Source organism: Bombina bombina, chromosome 3 (assembly GCF_027579735.1).
Source record: "Bombina bombina isolate aBomBom1 chromosome 3, aBomBom1.pri, whole genome shotgun sequence".
Classification (NCBI taxonomy): Eukaryota; Metazoa; Chordata; class Amphibia; order Anura; family Bombinatoridae; genus Bombina; species Bombina bombina.
Genome location: NC_069501.1, coordinates 1,217,203,914 through 1,217,230,404, shown reverse-complemented (window position 1 = coordinate 1,217,230,404; position 26,491 = coordinate 1,217,203,914). Strand labels below are relative to the sequence as shown.

The following is a 26,491-nucleotide window of genomic DNA, read 5'->3' as shown; positions in this document are numbered from 1 at the left end:
GGTTTTAAGCTTTTTTCCTCAATATTTTTTTGGGTCAGTGTGTAAATTTTTTTTTCTTTTTCCAAAACAATTCAAAAGAAAATGGATTAGCAAAACACTGGCATACAGGTGGGTTGAATTGCATGCATCTCATACCATTTTCTCCCTGAGAACAGGAAGAGAAAATAAGGGGAGGGGAGAAAAGGGAGGGAAAGAAGTTTCTCACCAAGAACACTTCCACTGCAAAAATGCCGGGGGCTCTAAATGAAGCAACAGTTTAAAGGAGCACTGCCTGTGAAGAGCGACCTTAATCAGTGCACGTGCCTTGTGTTCTTTGTAAAAGCCTGCACTTTATCGCTCACTGTACTGTGTGCTGGCTTTTAGAGAGAGGACAGGGCAGATGTGCTGCCCCTCCCAAATCTGCTGCCCTAGGCCATAATACACCCCTGCTTTGAAGCCTGATGTAGGTAAGGTTGCAGGGTCTGCTGTTTGTCCCTAGAGAGGGCTCTTCAACTTTGTCTCTGTTTATAAACAGACAATTAACCTTGACTCTACATAACAGCTCTACATTACAAGCCCTAAGCAGACCTCCTAACTGTCCCTATTTCAGAGGGACAATCCTTAATTCTGAGCTCTGTCCCACTGATACAGCATGATTTGCAGAATTTCCCTTAGTCCCGCCTACAGACCACCCAGACATGCTCACAAACCAACCAGACACGCCCACTGGCCAGATAAGGTCATGATATTAACTTTATACCCATAACCCCACCCCTCCCAACACAGTACTGCACCCAAAACATTGACACCCCCCTCAACCTCCTGAGTCCCTTGAGTAAGTAATGATAGCAGCTCCACCAAACTAATAACAAAATATTTTATTGAGACAGCTTTGATTCAATAAAATATTCTGTTTTTATTTTGGTGTTGCTATCCTTAATTACTCATTGGATTTGGGACGGTGGTGCTGTACCCAGATAGCTTGCACAGCTGCACAAGGTATATCCAGCGGCTGTATCTATTCAAATTGTCAACCTCCTGAGTCTCTAATACCTAGCCACAAATGTTGGGAGGTATGGAAAAGGAGGACTATTAAATACAGTATCACTTATAAGTAATAGATTGGTCTTAAAAAAGCAATAAACTGGCTATTCTTTGGACAAGCAAATTGTTATTATGTTCATGCATGGCTTCATATGCTAAAATACATCTTACAACACGCATATGCGGCATAAGGGGAAGTATATTTCATTACATCTTCCCATTTTGCATTAGTGACCCTAAATTACTATGGGCTAGATTACGGGTGGATCAGTAATTGCCACTCATGCTCGCACACTAGCTCTGCTTGACTTCTGCTCTTTGCTATTGTCAAGTAGCATGCGTATTACAAGTTGAAAGTTAATATTTTTCACTCGCACTCGGCATGCGCAAAGAGCATCATTGACAATATTGTGACCACGTTAACGTACTCTCCCATAGACTTCAAAGGAGAGAGAAAAGTGGAAAAAACCTAACACCCATACTCGCGCGCTTACCTGAATCGCCATAAGCCCCTACTCTAATAATCCCTAACACACCACATACCCCACTACACTATAAACCCCTAACCCACAGCATAGCCCACTAGAAAGTCCCCACTATAATATTAACCCCTAACCCACTGCAAAGTCCCCTCTACTCCATTAACCCCTAAACCGCCAACACCTCCACTTCAAAATACCCACTAACATCTAAACCCCCTAACTTAACACCCCCTAAGTTACCCCCCAAAAACCTTACTTGTTATTTAACAACTGACAATGTTCTAAAACATTTACAGTTTGTAACACCCTCCTGTCACTGAATTTTGTAAAATGGGTGTCATTAAACAGCAAAAAAAGTGAAATGTAATAAAAAAAACATAGGTTATTGAAGTTCACATTTAAATAAATAATAACAGCTTATTGCTTATTAGACTGTGTAGTCACGGTTGCTCTAAATAGTCCTTGTCATTGCATGTAAGCTACTCTATCTGAGAAACAGCACACACAGACATCTACAGGCACCCACATGCACACACAAAGCACCCTAGACATCCACAATCACACAAAATCAGGCACACAGAGTCATTAACACAAATTATTAAGAGGAGCTGCTTTCTGTGACTGTAGTCCCTTGTCGCCCTTGTTTAGTCTATGCCAGAAAATAAACATTTATGCAGCTTTCCAGTACAAATATGGTGGCAACAAGCATCATGGCAGCCATCTTGGAAACCCTTCCACTAAATTCACTTTCCATACACTACTGTTAGCCCTCTTTTTACAGGGGAAGCACACCAGGCCCCTGTATGAATTCTACTGTTGACTGGAGGGCCAGGAGGAGACCCTAGATTTGTGGGCATAGCCTCAATTGACACCTCAGAGAACCCTGCTCAATGGGCAGAACTCAGGTAAGCACAAAAATACAGTTTACAGATACAAAGTGACAATACAAAGAGGCAGTATGCAATTTTATGCTAGGGGAAAGACAACAGGAAGACACTAGGTGACAAGACACATGCAGATCCCAAGACCTGTGCTATTTCAACACGAGCAGTAATAATCCATGTGTACTCCTCACCAGTGTTCCCTCTAAGACCAGTTTTGTGAGTGGCCCAGCAGCAAAATAGTTAATTAGAGCAATTAACAAACACTACACCATGCAGACTGCAAGGTGTAGTTCCCTTATTAACTGTTTCACTGCTGGAACGCTCACAAAACTGGCAGAGGGAAGACTGCTCCTCACCTACAAATGGCACAGACCAATCCCGCAGTGAATACTAATTTATCAGTGGTGACTGCTCTGCAGGGAAATATTTATCATTCTACAAATCCAGGACAAAGAGGATTAATTTAGAGACCATCCTGGAGTCATTTGATGATCATCAAACTACTTTACAGGACTGATGATGTCTGATGATGTGCTAGTGACTTATAAAGTCATCAGCTAAGGTAAAAAATTCTGGGTCATGACTTCAGAATAATTGGCAGATTACTTTACTGATTACTTCACAAGCATGAACAGCCAGTGAATGACTCTAGAGTCATCTCATTTAAATATTTTGGCCTGCGAGCAAACTTCAGAATGGCTTCTGATGACTAGTATGGAGGCATCAATTACTTCAGAATGACTCCAGGTAGATCATCCTTTTTAACGAGGGAAGCCAGTCATTGTGAGGAAGATCATTTTAATGTAATACTGGTAGGTGTGATCTGGTCCTGATTTGGCTATCAGAAATGGGGCGGAGGACGGGACTGGTTCACAGACACAGCAAGGCAGTGAGAGGCAGAGCTGGCCTTAAATTGTGTACAAATAATAAAGATGGAGACTGGTCAGGGCTAAGGCAACCAGCTCTGGATTGCAACTAGACCCGGGCAAATGCCCTGTATGCTCCTATTGCTCACCACTGTATTCAATGCACATAAGCACATTAACAAATATGTCTCACTAAAGTTATTTGCAAACTGATTTTTGCTTCAATGTAAATTAATTACTTTATTAGCTCATTATTCGTATCCCTTCAGAGGGGCACTAGACACTTTGTAATTATAAGATATTTCTGTTGTCTAGTAACTGAATAACGCAAGTCTAAACATTTTTATTATTTGCTGCAATTGTTTTTCAAAAGCCAAACTCCACCCACCACTTGCCTTATTTGGAGGAGCAAATCCCAGCTTGCTTCTGCAGAAGACAAGGTTAATCAGGATATTATGTTACTATAAACTGCATTGTTTGGCAGTTGTTATCTGCTGAAGCCAATTAGGAACATATATGTAGTAGGGTTAGCCTTAAGATATCTGCAGTGTGCATTTCCAGATCTGAGAATTAGAAAATGTCAGAAAAGTACATGAAATTGGGACATAATAAATAATGAAAGTATATTGCACAGCTTGTTTACTGTGCATAGCTAAACATTTTATATTACAATTACTGTCCCTTTAAACACCTCACGTGCAATATTTTGTTTTACAGCATTACTGCTGCAATATTTGTGTCATGCCATTTTGAGATGTGATTTTTAGATGGAGAATGTTCAAATTTTACTTTTCAATTCACATACTGAAACCGAGATACAATATTATAATTTATTCACAGGGACAATTAAACAAATGTTCTATAAATCTCACCTCGATGACGTCTATTCTCCATTGCTGGCAAAGTGTTCCTCCTTGGAATGGAGACTGAAACTACTCCCCCATTTTCTCCATTAAGAGACTGGTTTTGGCTACCCCACCGAGTCTCTGCTTGTCCTGGTTTTGGGGGTCGTGGTGGGGGAGCAGATTGGAAGTCATTAGAAGCAAGAGCTAGGGCATTGTGATTTTTATCCAAAGTAAATGTTCTTGGTATCTGGTACACAGAGAAAGGTGTCCCAGGGAGGTCATATGAATCTGTGGACAATTCACTAAACTCCTTACATAAAGTATTGTTGGGTGTTTTGTAGCTATAACTGTCTTCATTTTCCAATTCCAACCCAGAAAGGCTTGACTTTGTAGGAGTGTCCGAGCCAAAGCTTCTAGGGAGATCGTACGCGCTATCCCTGAGCTCAGAATTGAGTCTACTCGGCTTTGGTAAACTATAGAAACCATGAACTTGTCCACTAACTCCATTTAAACAGTGCCCATATCCTTGCGCAAGCTTCTGAACAGCTGTATCACTCCGCATGAAAAACGATGATCTTGTTGCTTGAGAAAAACTGGCACTTCTGAAAAGGAAACAAATTTAGAATGAAAAAAGACAGATAAAAAATAAACAAATAAAAACAATTTATTAAAGAGATATGAAACCCTTCCAGTCAGCAAGCACCACCAGGGTGCTAAACCAAAAATGCGCTGGCTCCTAAACTTAAATTCTTGCTTTTTCAAATAAAGATACCAAGAGAACGAAGAAAATTTGATATTAGGAGTAAATTAGAAAGTTGCTTAAAACTGCATGCTCTATCTGAATCAAGAAAGAAAAAAAAATGGGTTTCATATCCCTTAAAAGGGGGGTCTCTACATATAATCCTTAATGCATTTATATTTGCTAAAAAAATGTGTTAAAAGGAATCTGTATTATATGGCAGTGGGGTTTGCAACAATGTATAACATTTAGAGATGTGCACAGACAAAACATTGTTTTGTCTGAAAAAATGGTTTCAGATATTTCCCGAACTTCATTTTGGTTGAATTTCATTCATGCAGACATGCATTCATTTCAGCAGAATATTCGCTAAAGAAATTAGTTCCAATGAAGAAAAATACACAATTTTAATAAAAATCTTATATATCTTACATCTTTTATAGCACCAGATGTCACATTAAATGGACAGTCAAGTCCCAAAAAAACTTTGGTGATTTAAATAGGGCATGTAATTTTAAACAACTTTCCAATTTACTTGTATCCCCAATTTTGCTTTGTTCTCTCGGTAATCTTAGTTGAAAGCTAAACCTAGGAGGTTCATATGCTAATTTCTTAGACCTTGAAGGCCGCCTCTAATCTGAAAGCATTTTGACAGTTTTTTACCACTAGAGGTTGTTAGTTCATGCGTTTCATATAGATAACATTGAGCTCACCCACGTGAAGTCCCTAGTAGTGAGCACTGATTTGTAAAAATGCAAGTCTGTCAAAATAACTGAAATAAGGGGGCAGTCTGCAGAGGCATAGATATAAGGTAATTACAGAAGTAAAACATGTATTATTATAACTGTGTTAGTTATGCAAAAATGGGGAATGGGTAATAACAAATTATGCTTACCTGATAATTTTCTTTTCTTCAGATGGAAAGAGTCCACAGCTGCATTCATTACTTTTGGAAAATAAGAACCTGTCCACCAGGAGGAGGCAAAGTCATCCCAGCCAAAGGCTTAAGTACTCCTACCACTTCCCTCATCCCCCAGTCATTCTGCCGAGGAACAGTAGAAGAAATACCAGGGTGAAAAGGTGCCAGAAGAATAAAAAATAAGAGACGCCCACAGAATAAATACGGGTGGGGAGCTGTGGACTCTTTCCATCTGAAGAAAAGAAAATTATCAGGTAAGCATAATTTAAGTTTTTATTCATGAATGGAAAGAGTTCACAGCTGCATTCATTACTTTTGGGAAAACAATACCCAAGCTATAGAGGACACTGAATGCAAAAACGGGAGGGGATCGAACTAGCAACCCTCGGTTTGCTACAGTACAGAGTAGCCACAGAGCATTAGTATGCTGAGCTAGCTGTCCAGCTAGCCACAAGCTCCAGACACAAGGGGAACAGTGAGGACAAGTCACCCGAACAGAGCAACATCAAGCCTCCACATCACCTCAGATTTGAAGTCAGAGGACAGTAAAACATGGGTTTGGATGCCACCTGGATGGCAATACCTGAACCATATGAGTGGAAAATCACTAGGACCTCTTCTATCCCAAGAAGGAGATGCAGAGCATTCCCAACACCGGGGAAGGACCCCTAACCGGAGCCCAAAAAAAGACCTCACTGTCTAATATCCTGAAAAAGTAACAACCAACTCCCGAAGGGAATCTAAGTCCCCTGAAGGCGACCCATCCACAAGGAGAAACGAACAATCCAAGAGGTCTCAATGAAGAAGAGAACCACTAAAAGGAACAAGTACAAAAAGGACAATTTCCTAAAGCAACAACGCCCCGACCGGCAGAAAATAGGCGCTAAACCCTCTAATTTTCCCACCACGTGGGATGGAATACTCTAAGTTCCAAGGGTATCGGAAGCAACAGAGAGTGGCACAGCAAAATTCACTGACCCAGTCACCAGAGACGGCTATATAGGACTGAAACAATCCCGAGAGCCGCAAGGACCTGCAAGTCCTCTTGAGAATGCTTAGCTGAAACTTGTAAAACAAATAACAAGAAACATAAATAATGTTAATAGCACTCGGCACCCCAACCTGACCAGCAAGGTGTAATAGGCGCCACGTGTCTGAATAAGCCACGAGACAGAAGATCTGAACCCAAGCAGGACCAGCCTGCAACCAGGTTCATAACTGCCAAGCTGGCTAAATCCGCCCTCAGAGAGGGAGAAAGAAAAAACAGACAAACATGGGACTAACGTGTCCCGAACAACTTCCACAGAAGCAAACAGCGAGTATCGATCCCAGAGAAAGTTCCCACAGGAAACATAGTATGAAAAATAAAAATAAAATTCATCCTAACTGGATAAAATAAAATAACAGGCAACCCGAGGGTTAACACCCAAGAAGAACAGAAAGATCCGCAGGACCAGCCTAACGGAAACCCTATTCTTCCAACAAAACTGGGAAGAATCTCGATAACAAGACTTAAAGGAGATTACTTCATCCCCCCATATCTAACGAGGTGAGCCATTCGAAGGAGGAGACTTATGAGTCCCATAACCGAGGATAGGGTCCCCAAACAGCACAAAAACGTGTCTGAGTAGAACACGAAGGCGAGTCAGCCTGTAACGAAAGACACAACACTCAGGAACAGTTACACCCACAGGGAACTGCACATACCCTCCTGTGGCTGAGAGACCTGGGGCAATCGAGCATGAACACAATCACAAATAAACATTTGGACTTTGTAGACACGCAAGCGCCAAAAGTATGTAAAAGTGAAAATGTACCACAACCTCCGGGGGACCAATCCACCCTCCGAGGAGGAAAAAACATAACTTGGGTTACCCGCATGTGTAGTAGTAGGGAGCGGTAGGGAACTCGCCTCCCAGAGGACAGGGCCCCCTGAGGCGGATGGCTCAGCAGTCCCTTGAATCCCCGAGCCTGAGGAACAAGGCGCTCTAGAACAGCCTAAAGAACATAACTGACTGACCTGAGTCAATGGGGCCAATTCGCATTTGTCACATTACGAAGAATCTGAATCAGAAAGTTGAACAATCTCAACATCAGTATCCTCCATGACTGGATAAAGGATACCAAAAAAATTGACTAAATATAAAACAATTTAAACGACACCTGACACCCACAATGGCTGCGGCACTCACCACCTCCTATGAACTAGACACCAGCGGACTAGAATTCTCTGTTGCCACACAGTCAGGAATGCGGAAATGGGAGACCAGAACATAAACACGCCCGGTCACAAGGAGAACCATACAGTCCTAAAAAAGCACGTCCGACCGTAAGGTTGCGTCACTTCGAAAGGCCGTTATGTTCCAAAAGCCACGAGCCCAGTTAACACTAAACATAAGAAGATTGAATCACATAACAAACATGATTAAAAATAACCCTGTTCAATAATCCCTCTCAGGAGATATTAACCCTTGATTCCAAGATACTAAAGGAGTCCCACTGAGACCCTGTATTTTTCATGTGAGTTCGTAGGAACAAATGAGTTACAGTAGAATCATGAAGAAGTAAAATGAAACGATCTTACCGGAATCAACGCCATGGAACAGGAACACAGCCCTTCAAGTGTGACGGATAATAGCCTCGCCTCCACCATGGACTTGAGAGAAGAAAGCGGGCAGCGAAGTGAAGTTTGACAACGCCGGTTGCTTTTGGAGTTATTAAAATTAGTCGGGATGGTTTCGCAGAAAAACTCTTTCTGCATCTCTGGACTCTAATTTTCATCCAAGCCCTCACTGAGAGGCTGACAGAATTACTTAAAACTCCCGTCCCATGTCGAAGACTACTACCCTTCATAAGAGACGGAAACAAACTTCTGACACTTCTCTGCCAATCTCCTGGGACGAAAGGCAAAGAATGACTGGGGGATGAGGAAAGTGGGAGGAGTATTTAAGCCTTTGACTGGGGTGTCTTTGCCTCCTCCTGGTGGCCAGGTTCTTATTTCCCAAAAGTAATGAATTCAGCTGTGGACTCTCTCCATTTATGAAGAAAAAATGGATTATCTACCTTTTTAAACAACAAAAATTCTGATGTTGACTGTCCCTTTAACAAGTTTCATACTGGCAATTTGGCAAAATATTCTTTGAAGGGAGCAAAAGAGAGACAAATGACTGGAACACTCCAGGAACACACACACTTCACATTAGCTCTAGTCAAAGTGATTGAAAATGGCTGTGCTTCCTCTTTTCTCCCACCTCCCTATGCTAGGTTAAATTTGATTGGACAAGCTTATATGGCTAAAATCAACATTTAGGGCCTGACTGGAAGCCATTAACATCAATCATTAGTAATTCTATGTCAGGACTGGACAAGCTGGACACATTATTTGCCAGCCCCCCTGCAAATCATTGCAAAGAAAAGAGCTGATTAGTAAAATCATATCAACTTCTTCCCCCTGACCTGCCTCTTTGTACATCGCCTGGCATAGAACAAATTAATCAAATGTTTTTTTTTCCAAGTAATTTTTGTTCTTCATTAGTTTTGTTGACGATTTTAATCAGTGATTTGTTTTTAAATCAAACACCAAATCCATATAAATATGAATTTTGCTGAAGTCGAATGTACATGTCTAATAACATTGTTGCAAACACTGCTGCCATATAGTGTTCAAGACACAAGTATGATCCTGGGTCAGTATGCTATGGAAAGTTTTAATAAAGGATAGACAGAGAAAGAAGTACATTTGATGATAAAACCATAAAGTGTTTTTAAAATGCATGATCTATCTAAATCATGAAATTATTTCCATTTAAGAACTCATTTGGCAGTGTACAGTCAATATTCAGTGCATATCAGTCCCAAAAAAGGACCAGAAGACACTTTCTGCTAGTACATATCATATAATAGATACAATGAGAAATATAACAATAAAACTATTATAACCAGTGTCCTCACCTCATATTCTCAGTCTTTCGACTCATGCATTGATGTAGATACAGATAGTCCTGGGGGGCACTTGCAGATAAGGTGGTCTGGTGAACATGGTTAGAAGGTGAATCAAATGTGAATAACGTAGGATGGCTAGAGTGAGATGGTGCAGAAGACTTTCGTTCCCTGAGCAGGAGGTGGGCGGAGCTGCTGAACTCTGCAGGGGAGGATCTGGGGCCGTGATTTATAGACTGAATATTTCTCAACGAGTCTGCAAGATAAAACAAATTAAATATTGCTCTGTTAATTCCATTGTCTAATAACACAGTGATGCTTTCATGTTTGCATTCAAATGAGGAATGTGGGTCAACCAAATGGATATTTATCTATGCAAAATCAACATGCATTCTATTTAAGCAAATATACAGTACTGGATAATTTTTTTCAAACCCCGTGTGGTGATACTGCCAACGTACAAAAGGAACAGTGTAGTCATTTAACGGCAAATACAACAATCTTTTTCAATGTTGTAATAAAAAACACCAAGCAGTGGGTTATACCTAATAGAATATATTTACTTTATATTACTTTTGTTAAGTGTAAATTACTTCCTGTCACAGCCCTACAAGGATGCTGGGGCCTCTGCAGGAAGGCAAGTTAGCGTTTTTCCGTTTAAGTGTTGCTAGGATACACCTATAAGCCAGCTGCAATTAGCATATTGCCCATGTTCTGTATAGGACCTTTGCTGAAAAAAAATCATGTTACCATGTAACCTAAGTTATGTAATGGCTGTTCTCTTATCTAGCTGTGGGCAGTGACTACACGGAGAATTTCTAAGTGCTCATTTAGCAAAAAAACATAATTTATGCTTACGAGATAAATTCCTTTCCTTCCTGGCTGGAGAGTCCACGACTTCATTCTTTACTGTTGGGAAATACAACACCTGGCAACCAGGAGAAGGCAAAGACACTCCAGCCAAAGGCTTAAATATCCCTCCCACTTCTCCTATACCCCCAGTCATTCTGTCGAAGGAACTAGGAAAAGTAGGAGAAACATCAGGGTGTAAGCATAAATTATGTTTTACTTTCATAAGGCAGGGAGAGTCCAAGACTTCATTCCTTACTGTTGGGAAAACTATACTCAAGCTCCAGAGGACACTGAAGGAATAATGGGAGGGAACAAAAGAGAGGCGGACCCTAGTCTGAGGGCACCACAACCTGCAAAACTTTTCTAAGGCTGAAGCAAACACATCAAACTTGTAAAATTTAGAAAAAGTGTGTAAGGAGGACCAGGTAGCCGCCTTACAAATCTGATTCATAGAGGCTTCATTCTTAAAAGCCCAGGAGGAAGCCACTGCTCTATTAGAATGAGCCGTTATCCTCTCAGGAGGCTGTTGTCCCGCTGTCTCGTAAGCTAAGCGGATTATACTCCTCAACCACAAAGATAGGAAAGTCATCATAGCCTTCTGCTCCCTACGCTTCCCGAATAGATAACAAACAAGGAGAAAGATTGTCTGTATTCCTTAGTAGCCTGAAGATAAAACTTCAAGGCACGAACTACATCTAAATTATGAAGCAAACATTCCTTCGCTGAAGAAGGATTAGGACACAAAGAAGGAACAACAATCTCTTGATTAATGTTATGATCAGACACCACCTTAGGGAGGAACCCTAATTTAGTACGTAAAACTGCCTTATCAGCATGGAAAACAAGATAAGGGGGTCACATTGCAAAGCAGAAATCTCAGAAACTCTGCGCGCATGGGCAATAGCCAACAAAAAAAGAACCTTCCAAGATAAAAATTTAATGTCAACAGTATGCATAGGCTCAAACGGAGCTTGCTGCAAAACACGAAGAACAAGATTGAGGCTCCAAGACGGAGCCCCAGATCTAAACGCAGGTCTGATCCTAGTCAGAGCCTTAACGAAGGACTGCACATCCAGAAATTCGGCCAATCTTCTGTGCAGTAACAACAACAGGGCCGATATCTGTCCCTTCAGGGAACTAGCAGATAGACCCTTCTCCAGTCCATCCTGTAGAAAAGACAAAATTCTGGCAACCTAAACCTTATGCCAGGAAAAGTCACGCACTTCACACTAGTACAAGTAAGTCCGCCACACTTTATGATATATACGATGAGTAACTGGCTTACGAGCTTGAATCAGAGTGTCGATAACACTCTTAGAAAACCCTCTCTTGGCTATGACTAAACTTCAATCTCCACGCAGTCAGCCCAGAGAATCTAGATTTTTATGTAAGAAGGGACCCTGTATCAACAGATCTCTCCACCATTGAGGAGATGAGGACATCCCCATCAGATCCGAAAACCACCTCCTTCATGGCCACGATGGAGCAATCAGAATCACTGCTGCTCACTCCTGCTTGATACGGGCCACCACACAAGGGAGAAGCGTTAATGGAGGAAAAAAAAAAGATATATGAGTCTGATCCTCCATGGCACTGCAAGGGCATCTATCAGTTCTGCCTGAGGATCCCTCGACCTCGACCCGTACCTGGGTAGCTTGGTATTAAGGCGGAATGCCATGAGATCTATCTCCGGCATCCCCCACTCGCTGCATATCTCTGCAAACACCTTGAGGTGGAGAGACCATTCCCCTGGGTGAAAAAAATTGCCTGCTGAGGAAGTCTGCTTTCCAGTTGTCCACACCCAGAATGAGGATCGCTGACAGCGTACGGCTGTTAGTTTCCGCCCACTCTAGTATCTGAGATACCTCTCGTTCCCCCCTGATGGTTGATGTAGGCAACCAAGGTTATATTGTCTGATTGGAATCTGATAAACTGGGATGAACCCAGAATGGGCCAAGCCTTCAGATTTGAAGATTGCCCGGAGTTCCAAAATATTGATCGGAAGGGAGGAGTCTTCCTGAATCCATAGCCCTTGTGCCTTCTTGGCACCCCAAATGGCTCCCCAGCCAGAAAGGCTTGTGTCCATAGTCCCAATCTCCCAGGACGGTCTCAAGAAGCACATGCCTTGGGACAGATGATCTTGATGGAGCCACCAAGAAAGCGAGTCTCTCGACAGCTTGTCCAGCACAATCTGTTGAGACAGATCTGAATGAGTTGTAAGGGTCTGAGATGAAATCTGGCAAAGGGAATGATGTCCATACAGGACACCATGAGTCCAATCACCTTCATACACTGGGCCACTGAGGGTCTCAAGGAGGCCTGGAGGGCAAGAAATTCAGAAGTTAACTTGCAACGTCTCTGATCTGTAAGAAATATTATCATGGATATGGAATCTATTATTGTCCCCAGGAAATTCACCCTGGTACTTGGAGTAAGAGAACTCTTTTCCAAGTTTATCTTCCATCCATGTGATCGAATGAAGACAGAGAAGGGACTACTAATGTTCTTCCACTAGATGAAAAGATGGTGCCTGTACCAAGATATCGTCCAGGTAAGGCGCTACTGCAATAGCTTGGGTTCTGGCAACGGCTAGAATAGCCCCCAGAACCTTCGTAAATATCCTTGCAGCAATAGCTAGGCCAAATGGAAGAACTATGAACTGGAAGTACTCGTCCAGAAAAGCAAACCTCAGGAACTGAAAATGTTCCCAGTGTATCGGAACATGAAGGTATGCATCCTTCAGGTCTATGGTGGTCATAAACTGTCCTTCCTGAACCAGAGGAAGGATTGACCATATTGTCTCCATCTTGAAAGAGGGAACACTCAAACTTGTTTATATACTTTAAGTCCAGAATTGGACGAAAAGTTCCCTCCTTTTTTGGAACCACTAAAAGGTTTGAATAAAACCCCCAAAAAAGGCAGTCCTCTTTTCTGGTCTTCTAGACAGTCTAGAGAGTAGGAATCTGCCCCTGGGCGGATGAGATTTGAATTACATCCGGTATCCCTGAGATACAACCTCCAGGACCAAAGGATCCTGTACATCCTGGAACCAAGCGTCTGAAAAAAAAGAGACAGTCTGCCCCCTACTCGATCCGATCCCAGATCGGGGGCCGCCCCTTCATGCCGATTTGTTCTCAATGGGCTTCTTAGTCTGTTTGAACTTATTCCAGGACTGAGCCAGCTTCCAAGTACTCTTGGGCTGCTTGGCTTCGACGAGGATTGCTGTCGTCGGGAGTTGTCAGAACGAAAGGAACGAAAATTTTACACTTGCCGTCCCTTAGACCTATTCTTCTTATCCTGCAGTAGGAAGGCACCTTTTCCTCTGGTAACCGTAGAAATAATGGAGTCCAGCCCTGGGCCAAATAAAATCTTCCCCTTGAAAGGAAGAGAAAGAAGTCTGGATTTAGAAGTCTTATCCGCAGACCAAAACTTCAACGAGGGAGCCCGGTGGGCTAGGACCGCAGAGCCAGAAGCCTTTGCATTTAGGTGAATAATCTGCATATTCGCATCACAGATGAAGGAGTTAGCAATTCTCATAACTTTAATTCTCTCCTGAATATCCTTGAGGGGAGTTTCCACCTCAATGAGCTCAGACAGAGTGTCGCACCAGTAGGTAGCTGCTCCAGCAACCATGGCTACAGCTGCCACCGGTTGAAATAAAAACCCTGTATGTTGAAATATTATTCTCAGAAAAGTTTCCATTTTCTTATCCATAGGCTCTCTAAAAGAAGAACTATCCTCCAGAGGGATAGTAGTACGCTTAGCCAGTGTAGAAATAGCACCATGCCCTTAGGGATGGAGCCCCACAATTCCACTTGAGAGTCAGGGACCGGGAATAATTTTTTAAAAGTAGTCACGGGGGCAAAAGAAGTTCCTATTTGTTAATAATAATGTTCGCCATTTTGACGGGCACAGGAAAAGTCAGAGGGACCTTCCTGTCTTCATAAACCCTGTCTAATTTAGGGATCTTAGGTTCCTCAGGTAGTTTAGCCTCTGGAACCTCTAGCGTAGACAGAACCTCCTTTAGTAAAAAACGCAGATGCTCAATTTTAAATCCAAAGCTGAACAAGGTCTAGAAACTGAAGTCTCTGACTCAGAAAGTTCACCCTCTGAAGCTACAGAGGTAAACTCATCCTCGGATAGCTGGGACATAGTAGCTAAATCCGACAAATACTTAGATGACTCTAGGTCAGGAGAACTATGTGTAACCTTTATCTTACGTTTGCTAGAGGGAGGTAAGGCCCTCAGGGCCACAGACATCGCCGATTGTAACTGCACGGTAAGTCCGCTGGAAAAAAGCCCCCTCCAGATGGAGCATTAGTTGAGCCGTGGGGAACTGCATGTGGAACGGGTAGCATAGAAAGGGTAGTAATCTCTTGGGGCATAGATTCCTGAGAGGTAGATGGCTTGGAGAGGCTAATAGTGCTATGAGTATTAGCAGGCTTGTCTCCCTTCTTTGACTTAGAACAGTGCTTAGGCAAATGGAACAAAATTGAGCAGGCGGGCAAACCACGGCCTCCTCACAATATAAACAGGAATTATTAATCAGTACAGAAGGAGCGGAACCTTCTAATGTAGTATCAGAGTCCTCCATAGCCAAGTATATATCCACAGAAGGACAAACAAAAAATGCTGTTATTTAAAAAAAAAAAAAAAAAAAGGCACCTTTATAATTCCAATGGCTGGGGCATTCACAACCTCCTAAACGCTCTCCTTAAGAGTGATGTCCACAGCAGGATCGAAGGAAAGTGAAAAGACCGCACCCGGTCACGTGGTGCGTAGGACAGGACTTCTCCTGCTATGAAAAAGGTGCTAAGCTATTATGAGCTGCGCAACACTCAAAAACAAAAGTGAAACCTGTTTGTTCCAAGCCAAAAGCACACAGTCTATGAGCCAAAAAAGTCTCACATTAAAGCAGTTATAAATAACCCCTAGCTGTTTAAAGAATGAGATATTAACCCTTGATACTATCGAGGCATAAAGGAGCCACACTGTGACCCTGTATAGTAAAAGTGTATATATATATATATATATATATATATATATATATATATATATATATATATATATATATATATATATAAGAATGGTCTTACCCTCCAGGATCTATGCTGTGGAACAGGCACAGCCTCTCAAGTGTGACAGTCTTGCAGCGACGCTTTGACATGAACTTGAGTGTGTAACAGCAAGCAGTGAAACTCATCAACACTGATTTCTCAGGAGCTGTTAGTCGACAGTCTGGATGGGTTCACAGAAAAACTTTCCCTGCATCTCCAGACTCTAACTTTCATCAATACTCTCACTGAGAGGTTGCCATGATTACTTACAACTCCAGGCCTTGCTTGAAGGAAACATACCCATTACAGGACTATCCAAAATCTTCTGACACTTCTCAATAGTGATAAGGCAAAGAATGACTAGGGGAATAGGGAAGTGGGAGTGATATTTAAGCCTTTGACTGGGGTGTCTTTGCCTCCTCCTGGTGGCCAGGTTTTGTATTTCCCAACAGTAAGGAATGAAGACGTGGACTCTCCCTGCCTTATGGAAGGAAAATAAGTTGTTTGCTGTTTTAACACAACCTGATTGTTTTTATGTTTACTTGGATTTAACATATTTCTTTTAACTAAAGGAGCACTGTTTAATATACTTTTAAAACATAAATTCTATGCAAAAAATAAACATTTTCAATTTGAATAAATGCTACTCTAGAAAATTGTAGAAATCTGTTTTTAGTACAATGCCCTTTAAACTACAGTGCTCAAAGTTTCAAGCATAGGCAAAGGAAAGTATTTCATAAGTCCGGCTCTCCACTGAGAAGTCATTCAACACTTTGTCTAAAAAAAAAATCTAGTCCCTGTTGTATATAGTTGTGACCATATACCTGACGATCTCAGATCCAGCACCTATAACTGAAGAAACTTTAAAGGGATGTTAAACAGTATGTTTCATTGTTGTAATGAAAAAGCACTAAGCTGGGTCTTATACTTGGAAGAATAATACATATTGCAATTATTTATATTATTTAAATGTATTTTACCTTTTATTTATTTTCCCCCTACATTTGTGCAGTGTACATTACTTCCTGTCACAGCCTTAAAAGGAGGGGGGTCTGCAAGAAGATTTATCTTAGCCTGAAGTCAAAAAACTTCTAGGCTCGTTTGAATAGACTATAAGATAAAAGGGAAATAGACTTGCTCATGCCTAGATCAGTCAGATTGTAACTTAAGTTTTAAAGATGTCAGCTCCCATATCACACTGGGGCACGGCAAGACTGAGAATTTCTAAGTGCTCATTATGCAAGAAAACAAGTAAGTTGTTTACTGTTTTTTACACAATCTGTTTCTTTTTAGGTTTACTTTGATTTAACATATCTGTTTTTACCAAAGGAGCACTGTTTAATATCACTTTAAATGGACAGTCTAGTCAAAATGAAACTTTTGTTAGGGCATGCAATTTTAAACAACTTTCCAATTTACTTTTATCATCCAATTGGCTTTGTTCTCTTGGAATTTTTTGTTAAAAGCTAAACATAGGTAGGCTCATATGCTAATTTCTAAGTCCTTGAAGGCCGCCTCTTATCTCAGTGCATTTTGACCGTTTTTCAAAGCTAGACAGCGCTAGTTCATGTGTGTTATATAGGTAACATTGTGGTCACTCAGTTATTTATGAGTCGGCGCTGATTGGCTAAAATGCAAGTCTGTCAAAGCACTGAGACAAGGGGGCACTCTGCAGAGGCTTAGATACAAGGTAATCACAGAGGTAAAAAGTGTATTAATATAACTGTGTTGGTTATGCAAAACTGGTGAATGGGTAATAAAGGGATTATCTATCTTTTTAAACAATAAACATTCTGGAGCAGCCTGTCCCTTTAAGTAAAGATTTATCTGCTTTGTCTGATAAGTAGATCAGTCTTTCTGATTAATTGTTGTGTGGAAATGATTTAAATCTCACAGGCTAATATAGTGATAAATTTTAAGAAATGGCGTCACTACTGTGAGACTCTGGTGGAATTCTCTAAAGGCAGCTGAGAACAGTGTGTATTGCAAAGGGGCGTTCCCTGCAATTAAAGGAACATGAAACCTTTTTCTTTCAGGATTCATTTTATTTCATGATAGAGCACAGAGTTTTAAACAACTTGTTGCCAATTTACTTCTATTATCAAATTTGCTTCATTTTCTTTGTGGAAGGAGCAGCAATGCACTACTTCTTTAAAGGGATATGAAACCCAAGACAGAACATACAGTTTTAAACAACTTTCCAATTTACTTCTATTACGTTTTCTTCATTATCTTGTTATCCTTTCTTGAATGAGCAGCAATGCACTACTGGGAGCTTGCTGGGCACCTCTGGTGAACCAAAGACAAGAGTCATATGTGTGCAGCCACCAATCATTATCTATCTCTCAGCAGTGCACTGCTGCTCCTGGGTCTGCTTTTCAACAAAGGATAACAAGATAAGAAAGCAAATTAGATAAAAGAAGTCAATTGCAAAGTTATTTAAAATTGCATGCTCATTAAAGATTACTCTTTTACTGTCCATTTAAGTTTCATTAGTGTCCCTCTTTCACCTCTACTAGTGTGCTGAATAAGGGTGGTCCATGGATGTAGCTGAGACTTCGTTGTCCGGTCCGGTGTATTCTCTAAACATTTTCCCCCTGCAGCTCTTGCTGTTTTATCTGACATGAGATGTCAAAATACCCTATGTACCCTTATAGAAAAAAATTTGCACTGGCTGCTGTGTTTGATTTTTAAAATGTGACCCCTGCTAACTTTGCTCTTCATAGCAAAGTTGCTTTTTCCAAACTGCTTTACTCTCTGTTTAAAGTAACAGCCACTACTCTATACTTATCTTACTTGACCCGTCAGCTGCCTTCGATACAGCTGCCCACAGTCCTAAAGACTCTAAGCATTCTAGATCTCTGTGACACTGCTCTCACTCATCTCTCTAACAGGTTAATTTCTGCACCATTTGCTGGCCAGACCTCCTCTTTCGGTCGGAGTACCTCAAGGCTCTGTCCTGTGTCCTCTACTCTTCTCTATTTATACTTCTTCACGAGTAAACTTATCAACTGCTATGGCTTCAACTATCCCCTCTATGCTGATTATATTTAGATATACCTCCCCTCCCCTCTCTTCTTATGTCCTTTCTCATGTCAGGGACTGCTTATCTGGTGTTTCTTCTTGATTGGCCTCACCACCTAAAGATTAACATGTCCAAGACTAAGCTCCTTCAGACCCCCCCCAACTCTACTCCGATTTCTGACTGTGTCTATTGATGGTATCACTATCTCCCCATCATCGCAGAGTTACACTTGACTCCAATGTGTCCTTCATCCCCACATCCAATTGCTCTCTTCTTCTCCTCCTGTTTCTCACCCTACTACCCTTCTAGATTGTAAGTTCCCATGAGAATAGGGCCCTAAATTCCACCTGTATTTGTCAATTTTGTTTCTTGCAAGTTTTGTATCACTGTTTTCCTTATATCAATTGTACCCATGGACAGCACTGTACAATATGTTGGCGCTTTAGAAACAAAGTATAATAATAATAAATAAGAGTTTTGGCAAGGTTTTTCATATTTCATCCTGTTCATTTTTAGAGCATGTTTCATCTATTGAATTTTAGAACAGGACAAGGATTGTGAGCCAATTAGGTTTGGCATAAGTTCAAAGCTGCCAATAACCGATCATGTCAAACTCAGGACAGGCTTGTCACCTTGCCTATAGTAAGATATTAACTATGTTTAACCCTTTTGCTAGTTTAATGAGGGTTACCAAAGGACAACACTGCATTCATTAATAGCATGCTCTAACAATTAAACCACTTTATTCTTACAATAGCATGTAACATACACAATGTAAATAATGCAATAACATAACAAACAATGTAACCTTTATCACAATAATGTAAATAATGCATCATTTTATTTGTTTAAAGGGATAGTCGAGCAACTTTCTAATTTACTCCTATTATCAAATTTTCTTCATTCTCTTGGTATCTTCATTTGAATGTAAGCTTAGGAGCCGGCCCATTTTTGGTTCAGCACCTGCGTAGCGCTTACTGATTAGTGGCTACATTTAGACACCAATCAGAAGGTGCTACCCAGGGTCTGAACCAAAAATGGGCCATCTTCTATGCTTACATTCTTGCTTTTTCAAATAAAGATACCAAGGGAACAAAGAAAAATTGCTAATAGGAGTAAATTAGAAAGTTGCTTAAAATTGCATGCTCTTTCTGAATCATGAAAGTTTAATTTTTGACTAGGCTATTCCTTTAACCCTTTGGCTGCTAAGCCATTTCCCACCTGGGTGCTAATATTTTCTTTTCTTTTTTTTCTTTTTGGAAAAGAAATGTTTTGTTTTTTTTACAGACTCCCAAAACTTAAACTGTTGGAAAGGTTAGGCAATTACCTTTCCAACAGTGGGTCTTGGGGGTCTGTATGCTGCTTAGATGCCTGAGATACAGGCTTCTAAGCAGCATGCCCCCTCCTCCTATACTTAACATTGTTAAGTATAAATAAAGTTGCGTGGTGACGTCATCACGTTACTGCGCGTGACGTCACCGCGTATCACGTGAAGCCCCGGCGATGCCTGTCACTCTACAGACACGATCACCGGGGTAGGAGCAGTAAGGAGCCCCCAGATCTCCCTCAAGGTGGGAGAGTGCTCATGACGGCTCTGAGCCGTCATTAGCACCAGAGTGAGAAACTCTGTGACGGCTCAGAGCCGTCATTAGCACTCAAAGGGTTAACTATGAATTTAACAAAAGGGTTAATCATAGAGTTGTACTCCTGAAACACCCCAAGAATAGGATATGGCCAGTAATGGCAGCATATGCATGCCCCTGATTGACTCCCTGGCTGTATCCTCATTTGGAGAGACCACAGAAACACAACTTTGACTATGTATTTAATCACTTTGCAGAGGATAAACACATAATAAAAGAACAATATTAGTTTGAAAATAGAGGAGTTCAATCACAATCTTTTAGAAAATCGTATAATACGATTTATCTACAAAAACGTATCATATGATTTATAAGTAGAAAATCATTACATACATTTTCTAAAGGATTATGATAAACCCCAAATATTTTACACTTGTAAATCCTTTTAAATATAAAAATGACTGAATACAAAATGCGACAATGAACAAAATATGCGCTTGTCTTTGTAAACACTTTTCACATACTTTATGCATCATCCAGTTATGATTCACAGGCAGCATCCGGATGTAATTTAGGAACGAAAGCACAAATCACTCGGCTGCTTAAATACGCTCACGTATGGTCTGCAGGCATAACAAGCATTAGAAACGGCTTCATAGTGAGAGGAAGGAACGGAACTGGTATCTCTGCAGTGAGTCAGGTGCAGACTGTCTGTGGGGGCTGACAAAGCAATCACCTGTGACAAATAAATGTATGGTGGAACGCTCTGTACAGAGATTTTTCATCTTTTAAAAATCCGTGACTAATTTGGGATGAAAAAAAAAGAAAACAAAAACTATAACTTTATGGAATACAGCAAAAACAAATGATACGGTAGTCGTATCTCGTTAAAGGCAAGTTCTGCCACAGGTGAAAAAACAGGAAACATTTTCTTTATTGATTCAGAAAGAGAATACAGTTTTAGAAAAGCTTCCAATTTACTTCTATTATCAAATTTGCTTTGTTCTCTTGATATTCTTTGTTAAAGACATATCTAGATAGGTAGCGTGCACGCCTGGAGCACTACATGACGGGAAATAGTGCTGCCATCTAGTGCTCTTGCTAATGTATAACGTTAGTGCAAAACTGCTGCCATATAGTGCTGCAGACACGTGCACGCTCCTGAACTTACCATCCTGGTTTTCAACAAAGGATAACAAGACAACAAAGGGTTTATGTCCCTTTAAGAAGCTTTAGATGCTCATCAGACCACTGCTTCCTAACCTATACTGCAGCTCTGTTCTGGCAGTTTACAATATCCCTGACCTGGGTGATTGACAGCCGCAGAGCCATTGCACAAGCAGACACTTGCGGAATTATAAACACAGACAGCAAAATGCCAGGCAGACAGGATCGGAGTTGTCTGCCCCATATTCTTAAAAGGAGCCCATAATGTTATGAAACTGGAGCAGGTAAACGGAAAATCTAATGTCTGATCCGGGGCTACATTTGTATTGCAATAGCATAGCAAGACTCTTAATGATACAGCAGCTGTGTATATATATAGATAGATAGATAGATAGATAGATAGATAGATGTCACACAGATGCTGGCACCTTTTGGGGAACACATGGCCTTTGGAGTGCAATGTCAGAGAACGAGGAGTGAAGCTTCACGCAAGCACAACTAGAAAAAAAGAACAGCTACAGTGCTGCACAGTGCCACGGCCAAACAGCAAGCAGCTTGAAATAAAAGAGTAAAATATATATATATAAAATTAAATTACATTTTAAAGAAATTGACCCTCCTCCTCTTCCCTTTCACATCCACCCTTACCTAAGCCTTTCATTCTCTCTCCTCTCCAAACACAGCAAAATATTATATTCAATTTACATTTTTATTATTAATAATAATAATAATAATAATAATAATAATAATAATAATAATAATCATCATCTTATTATGCCTTAAAGGGACATTGAACACTTTTAGATAGTAACATAAAATGATAAATTGTGTGAATATATATATATATATATATATATATATATATATATATATATATATATATAATGTATCATTTTATGTTACTATCTAAAAGTGTATATAAACTCTGCAATATATTTTATTATTTATTCCATTCTGAAATTGTGAGCTATTCAGTGCATGTTAGAAATGAAAGTGCAGAACACTATTATATTCCACACTGCCATTGGCTGCACACTCTAGTACCTATTTATAACTGTCTCTAATTGGCCACAGCAGAGAATGAATCCTAAGTTACAACATGGCAGCTCACATTGTTTTATAGACAGTAAGACTTTACATTTATTTAGTCAATATTTAAACAGCTAATGAAACTGTAAAAATACATCTGCATGTTATTTATTTGAATGCATCTTTCTATCTAACATTTAGGGGCCTATCTATCAAGTTCCATACGGAGCTTGAGGGCCCGTGTTTCTGGCGAGCCTGCATGCTCGCCAGAAACACCAGTTATGAAGCAGCGGACTAAAGACCGCTGCTCTATAACCCTGTCCGCCTACTCTGATGAGGCGTACAGGAATCGCCGGAATTCAACCCGATCGAGTACGATCGGGTTGATTGACACCCCCCTGCTGGCGGCTGATTGGCCACGAGTCTGCAGGGGGCGGCGTTGTACCAGCAGCTCACAAGAGCTGCTGGTGCAATACTGAATACGGAGAGCGTATTGCTCTCCGCATTCAGCGATGTCTGTCGGACCTGATCCGCACTGTCGGATCAGGTCCGACAGACATATGATAAATAGGCCTCTTAGTGTTTAATGTCCCTTTTAAAGAAAATGGCAGTAGTAAGCAACACACTGACTGCACATAGCACAGGCAGCTAAACTATGTTTGAAGCAGGCACCTTATGTTGGAGGGAGGGAGAGAGAGAGATAGAGGAATGGAGATAGAGAGAGAGGAATGGAGAGGGAGGGAGAGAGAGAGAGAGAGAGAGGAATGGAGATAGAGAAATAGAGAGAGAGAGAGAAGGGAGGGATGTAGAAAGAGAGACAGCAAATGAGAGAGAGAGAAAGTGAGGGATGTAGAGAGAAAGCTAGAGAAAGAGAGAAGGCGGGAGAGAGCGTGAGATTAGAAAGCTGTTTAAAATGGCTTTATCTGTCTGAATCATGAAAGTTTTTAATTTTTACTTTACTGACCCTTTAAATTCCCCTTTAAGGAGGCGGAGCTAGCAACCAAAGGAAGCAGACGCACAGAGTGAGAGCTCCCTGACTTTGGGCAATAAAACCGGGTTTTTTGCAATAAAACCCAGGCTAATTCAAACCCGGACTACCCCTCAAGACCTGTAAAGGGTACCCCAGCTATACTAGGGGGTGAACAACTACGCACCGGACACTTTTAACACTACCCGGCCCGGCAGCGTGTGAAAAGGAATTACCCGCATGTAACAGCGCAGGCCGGGCGGATTACACCCCACAACAAAACCCCAAGGTTACCAGATCAGGATTGGTGTTGCCTGGTCTCCGGCGGAACCTGCTCGCTGACCCGATATAGCGGAGTGCTGAAGCCGCGCCGAGAATTGGCGCGAAGATCCGCCATCTTGCTTGGGTCACCGTACCTCACCCGTGCAGGGCCTAGAGAAACGGCAAAGAAACCGCCGGAGGTGCCGGGTGTCATCGGATCCACACAACAGCAGGGAGGAGCAATCTTCTGAAGGTAGGGGGGACCTGGGGAGGAGATTGAGGAGGTGGGGTGGCCCACAGTCTAAGGAATAACATACGATCTGGTCCAAGACCCCACTTACTTCCAGAGAAGCCCTATTAACACCGGACTGTTAGTGGCAATTTAAACAGAGCTTCAGGAAATAAAAATCAAGGGACACACTGCTAAGACCCTATTAGTAACTGCAGAAATAACGTTGCTTTGACCCCTACCATAAATCTACCTAAGCTCCACTAGTCCCCTCGCCACCACTTCTCCCAGGTACCCCCTGAAATAATCACAACTACTAACCCACTGTAGAAATTGGACATTGAAAAGAGAGCTTACACACCAAAAACTGTGCTGCAACAGAGAACTGTTAACCTTTCAGGCAAAAGCTTCACACACCCTGATAACACAAAAGGTTAAATACTTAAACTGAAATACACACCTGCGTTGACCTGCTCTGAAAGATTTGAAGCCTCCTCACTACAAGCAAAACTTAAAGGGGGAATTTTTTCTTTTAACACTATTTGGGGCTTACCCAGCACTCCACTGGACATTACAATTAACTGCATGCTAAGGGAGTACACTTTCCGCAACTTTAAACCCCATCTAAGTGTTATGTAGTCTATGGTAACAGAATGGGGGGACATTTGCCTCTACATACGCTGCAAAAGAGACTTAGCAGGGCGTTGTCTGTCATTTAAATGAAGAAGAACTACTAATATATAGCCATACCTTAGTGGGGGATTTTGCCTCTTCTCTCCTTTTGCCCCAACTCTCTTGAAACATTAACCTTATTTGGGGGACCCTATTGCCCCTTGAGCTGTGCACCACCATACCCTGAGACAGAGAAAGATAAGGAACTTTTCGGCCACCCAAAACCACAAAAGTGACCATCCTTTATAACACCACTAGATTCCATAGCTGCTATAATCAACATATCAAAGCAATGGCTACAAGGAGAGGAGGGAAGGGAGAGAAAATAATTAACCCAAACACTCCTTCATCAGTATCCTCCTTTTTTAAAGCCTCTCATCCATCCAAAAGTAACAAAGACATGGAGACAGACGAAGAGCTGGATCAACCCTCCCAACCACCCAACAGGGGAAACCAGACGTGGACTCCTTGCTCAGTGTGCTTGGAGGAATACTGCTACACCTCACTGACGAGGCCCAATGAAGGCCGAAACGATCGTCTGGGGTTGCTTTGTTCCTTGTTCAGAGAGGAATTGCCTGGTATTTCGGCGCTGGACTGACCGTAATAGGCGGGATCAGACTGATATACTACAGGAGAGTTCTACTCTGTGAAAAGCATTGCTGGGCTAAAAGAAGTTGCACCCAGGTGGTAAATCGCCATAGAACAGGCTAACAATGGTATTGAGCTGGCTGTTCGTTCCTGTGAGTGCATTTCTCTCTGTGTGTATTTAGTCTCCCTGTGGGAAAAAGGGGAAACCAGACGTGGACTCCTTGCTCAGTGTGCTTGGAGGAATACTGCTACACCTCACTGACGAGGCCCAATGAAGGCCGAAACGATCGTCTGGGGTTGCTTTGTTCCTTGTTCAGAGAGGAATTGCCTGGTATTTCGGCGCTGGACTGACCGTAATAGGCGGGATCAGACTGATATACTACAGGAGAGTTCTACTCTGTGAAAAGCATTGCTGGGCTAAAAGAAGTTGCACCCAGGTGGTAAATCGCCATAGAACAGGCTAACAATGGTATTGAGCTGGCTGTTCGTTCCTGTGAGTGCATTTCTCTCTGTGTGTATTTAGTCTCCCTGTGGGAAAAAGGGGAAACCAGACGTGGACTCCTTGCTCAGTGTGCTTGGAGGAATACTGCTACACCTCACTGACGAGGCCCAATGAAGGCCGAAACGATCGTCTGGGGTTGCTTTGTTCCTTGTTCAGAGAGGAATTGCCTGGTATTTCGGCGCTGGACTGACCGTAATAGGCGGGATCAGACTGATATACTACAGGAGAGTTCTACTCTGTGAAAAGCATTGCTGGGCTAAAAGAAGTTGCACCCAGGTGGTAAATCGCCATAGAACAGGCTAACAATGGTATTGAGCTGGCTGTTCGTTCCTGTGAGTGCATTTCTCTCTGTGTGTATTTAGTCTCCCTGTGGGAAAAAGGGGAAACCAGACGTGGACTCCTTGCTCAGTGTGCTTGGAGGAATACTGCTACACCTCACTGACGAGGCCCAATGAAGGCCGAAACGATCGTCTGGGGTTGCTTTGTTCCTTGTTCAGAGAGGAATTGCCTGGTATTTCGGCGCTGGACTGACCGTAATAGGCGGGATCAGACTGATATACTACAGGAGAGTTCTACTCTGTGAAAAGCATAGCTGGGCTAAAAGAAGTTGCACCCAGGTGGTAAATCGCCATAGAACAGGCTAACAATGGTATTGAGCTGGCTGTTCGTTCCTGTGAGTGCATTTCTGTCTGTGTGTATTTAGTCTCCCTGTGGGAAAAAGGGGAAACCAGACGTGGACTCCTTGCTCAGTGTGCTTGGAGGAATACTGCTACACCTCACTGACGAGGCCCAATGAAGGCCGAAACGATCGTCTGGGGTTGCTTTGTTCCTTGTTCAGAGAGGAATTGCCTGGTATTTCGGC

At 41.8% G+C, this 26,491-nt stretch overlaps 1 protein-coding gene across 1 annotated transcript in view; it reads right to left on the bottom strand.

Moving 5' to 3' along the window:
* Nucleotides 1-26,491, bottom strand: part of GAB2 (GRB2 associated binding protein 2) — a 491,597-nt gene that overhangs the window by 64,133 nt on the left and 400,973 nt on the right. Inside the window, exons 3-4 of the mRNA XM_053708678.1 lie at nt 9,710-9,953; nt 4,128-4,702 (exon numbers count right to left, since the gene is read on the bottom strand). Of these exons, the coding sequence (XP_053564653.1) occupies nt 4,128-4,702; nt 9,710-9,953 (819 nt within the window). The remainder of the gene's footprint in view (nt 1-4,127; nt 4,703-9,709; nt 9,954-26,491) is intronic.